The sequence below is a fragment of the Bidens hawaiensis genome, unplaced genomic scaffold, assembly GCF_021521415.1.
Source record: "Bidens hawaiensis isolate Kalapana, Puna unplaced genomic scaffold, B.hawaiensis_p1.1 tig00000702_1, whole genome shotgun sequence".
NCBI classification, from domain to species: Eukaryota; Viridiplantae; Streptophyta; class Magnoliopsida; order Asterales; family Asteraceae; genus Bidens; species Bidens hawaiensis.
In genome coordinates, this window is record NW_027491042.1 from 2,094,958 (window position 1) to 2,096,951 (window position 1,994).

At 33.0% G+C, this 1,994-nt stretch overlaps 1 protein-coding gene across 1 annotated transcript; it reads right to left on the reverse strand.

The window, feature by feature from the left end:
* On the reverse strand, window positions 1-1,387 carry LOC143533038 (uncharacterized). Its single transcript, XM_077027924.1, has 2 exons — window positions 869-1,387; window positions 1-208 (listed from the first exon to the last, which is right to left on the reverse strand). Exons 1-2 carry the CDS (start codon window positions 1,317-1,319, stop codon window positions 129-131), a joined length of 531 nt encoding a protein of 176 aa, XP_076884039.1. The 5' UTR covers window positions 1,320-1,387; the 3' UTR covers window positions 1-128.
* Between the last annotated feature and the right edge of the window lie 607 nt (window positions 1,388-1,994).

Below are 1,994 nucleotides of genomic sequence, written 5' to 3' on the forward strand. Positions count from 1 at the left end.
ATGCAACTGTTCTACATTTTCTTGTTCAAAAACTACAATTTGCAACCCCTCAACAAAAATTCAACCATCCATCTCAAGGCCAAATTAACTTGGATTTCTTTCATGTGATGATTTATTTAACAACATATCTAGTTACATAGTCTAACTGTACAAGCTACCGCTTGTGCCCAATATTTTAGTCTTGCTTTCACATCTTCAGGACGATCACCTGCAACAATTTGTATATACCGTTATGTAACAATTACAACAAATAAAAACATATTAGTAAATGCTATTTCTTTATATAAATAATAACTTATAACTCAAAACCAAATCTCTCTTTATACAAAAAGATTATAATGATAAAGCTAATTATTTAAGTAATGATGTTTGATTAAGTCACGAAACATAAAAACTTTCTATGGTGATAAGTTACAAACTTATCCTCTCACATATAATAAGTAATCCCAATTCCCAAACACATTTTTCTAGCTTTTCATAAGTTATATTCAAACTAAAATTATAGAAATAAATCAAATACTATGACTAGATAATAAACTCACCAACTTATACACAAACCCTAACAAGTCATTTAACAAAACTTTGAAAAAAAATAATACTCCCTCCGTCTCATTTTAAGTGTCTTAGTTTGAATTTTCAAGTCTTTCTTTTACAACTTTGACCGTAAATATTTTTGTTCATGTCATATAATACTTGATGAAAATTATATCAATGTAAAATATATTTAAAACTCAATCCATTCATATAATTTTCATCAAGTATTATATGACACGAACAAAAATATTTACGGTCAAAGTTGCAAAAGAAAGACTTGAAAATTCAAACTAAGATACTTAAAATGGGACGGAGGGAGTATAAAAAAACTGACCAGTGCTAGAAATCTTCCAGTTAGCAATCGGAGGTGGTGAGGAAATAGGTTCATCAGCCACCGGAGACGACGGTGACATCTCCGGCGACTTGTGGTGTTCATCAAGAAACTTCTGACTCATGGAATAACACAACTCCAGTGCCGGCAAAGTGTTACAAAGCTCCGGGATCTCATTGTAGCTAAACCCAAACCCCAAATCCAAACACCCTTTAAGCTCATCAAGATCTTCATCAGTTAAACTTTTAGCCCTCACAAGTTCATCTTCATCAGATGTCTCTACATACCCTTCAAGAAACACTTGGTTTTTCTTTTTCCTACTGGTGTTTTTGGGCCATGAGTCTTGTTTCTTGAAGAACCCATGTTTTGTTTGGTCTGAGAAACCGAGGTTTGGGTGTTGGTCTTGTTGAAAGACAGATCTTGTTGTTTCATCATCATGTGAGTAGCTACCCATGGTTTGGTTTGTTTGTTGCTTACGTGGGTGAAAAACTAAAAGTAGTTGGATTATGTGAGGGAGAGTTGAGGGCTTTTAAAGGGGAAAAAGTTCACTAACTACCCCTTATTTTTTATTATTTTTAGTCTTTTACAACTTAATTTAAACTAATTACTACCAAAAGACAAAAAGTTATGGCCAAGTGTCTGAATCAACCAATATCGATGCATATTATAATATATAAGCAAATTTAAAAAGTTGTTAGATATAGCCGGCCATCCCCTGGGTATTTTGGTGGGATGATAAAGTGATTTAGGTGTAGATTACAAGGTTAAGGGTTTAATCCTTGTAAAGGACAAGACAAAAACAGATATATACGAAATAGGTATTATGGAAAAGATAATGCATGCCTTTTTTAAACCTAAATTATTGATTTTTTTTAAATAAATGCTTATCAATTAGTTATCCATTTGTAAATAGTCTTTTAAAGGTTAAGAAGAAAGTTATATAGTTGTGTGAGACTTGTTTTAACGTATGTAATCCAGATATTGGAGGATGAGGGATGACGGTGTGGAAGATATGGGAGGAGAGACAAGGATGGACATTGTAGACGTGGTGAGGAGAGTCATATGTGAAGGGAACACAACTAGTCTATATGATAGTGGGAAATGAGAATTCCACGAATGTATGTACGTG

Coding starts and splice junctions, on each gene's coding strand:
- LOC143533038 (XM_077027924.1), bottom strand. CDS start 1,319: ATGGGTAGCTACTCACATGATGATGAAACAACAAGATCTGTCTTTCAA. Junction 209..868: donor CTGGAAGATTTCTAGCACTG/GTCAGTTTTTTT, acceptor AAATTGTTGCAG/GTGATCGTCCTGAAGATGTG.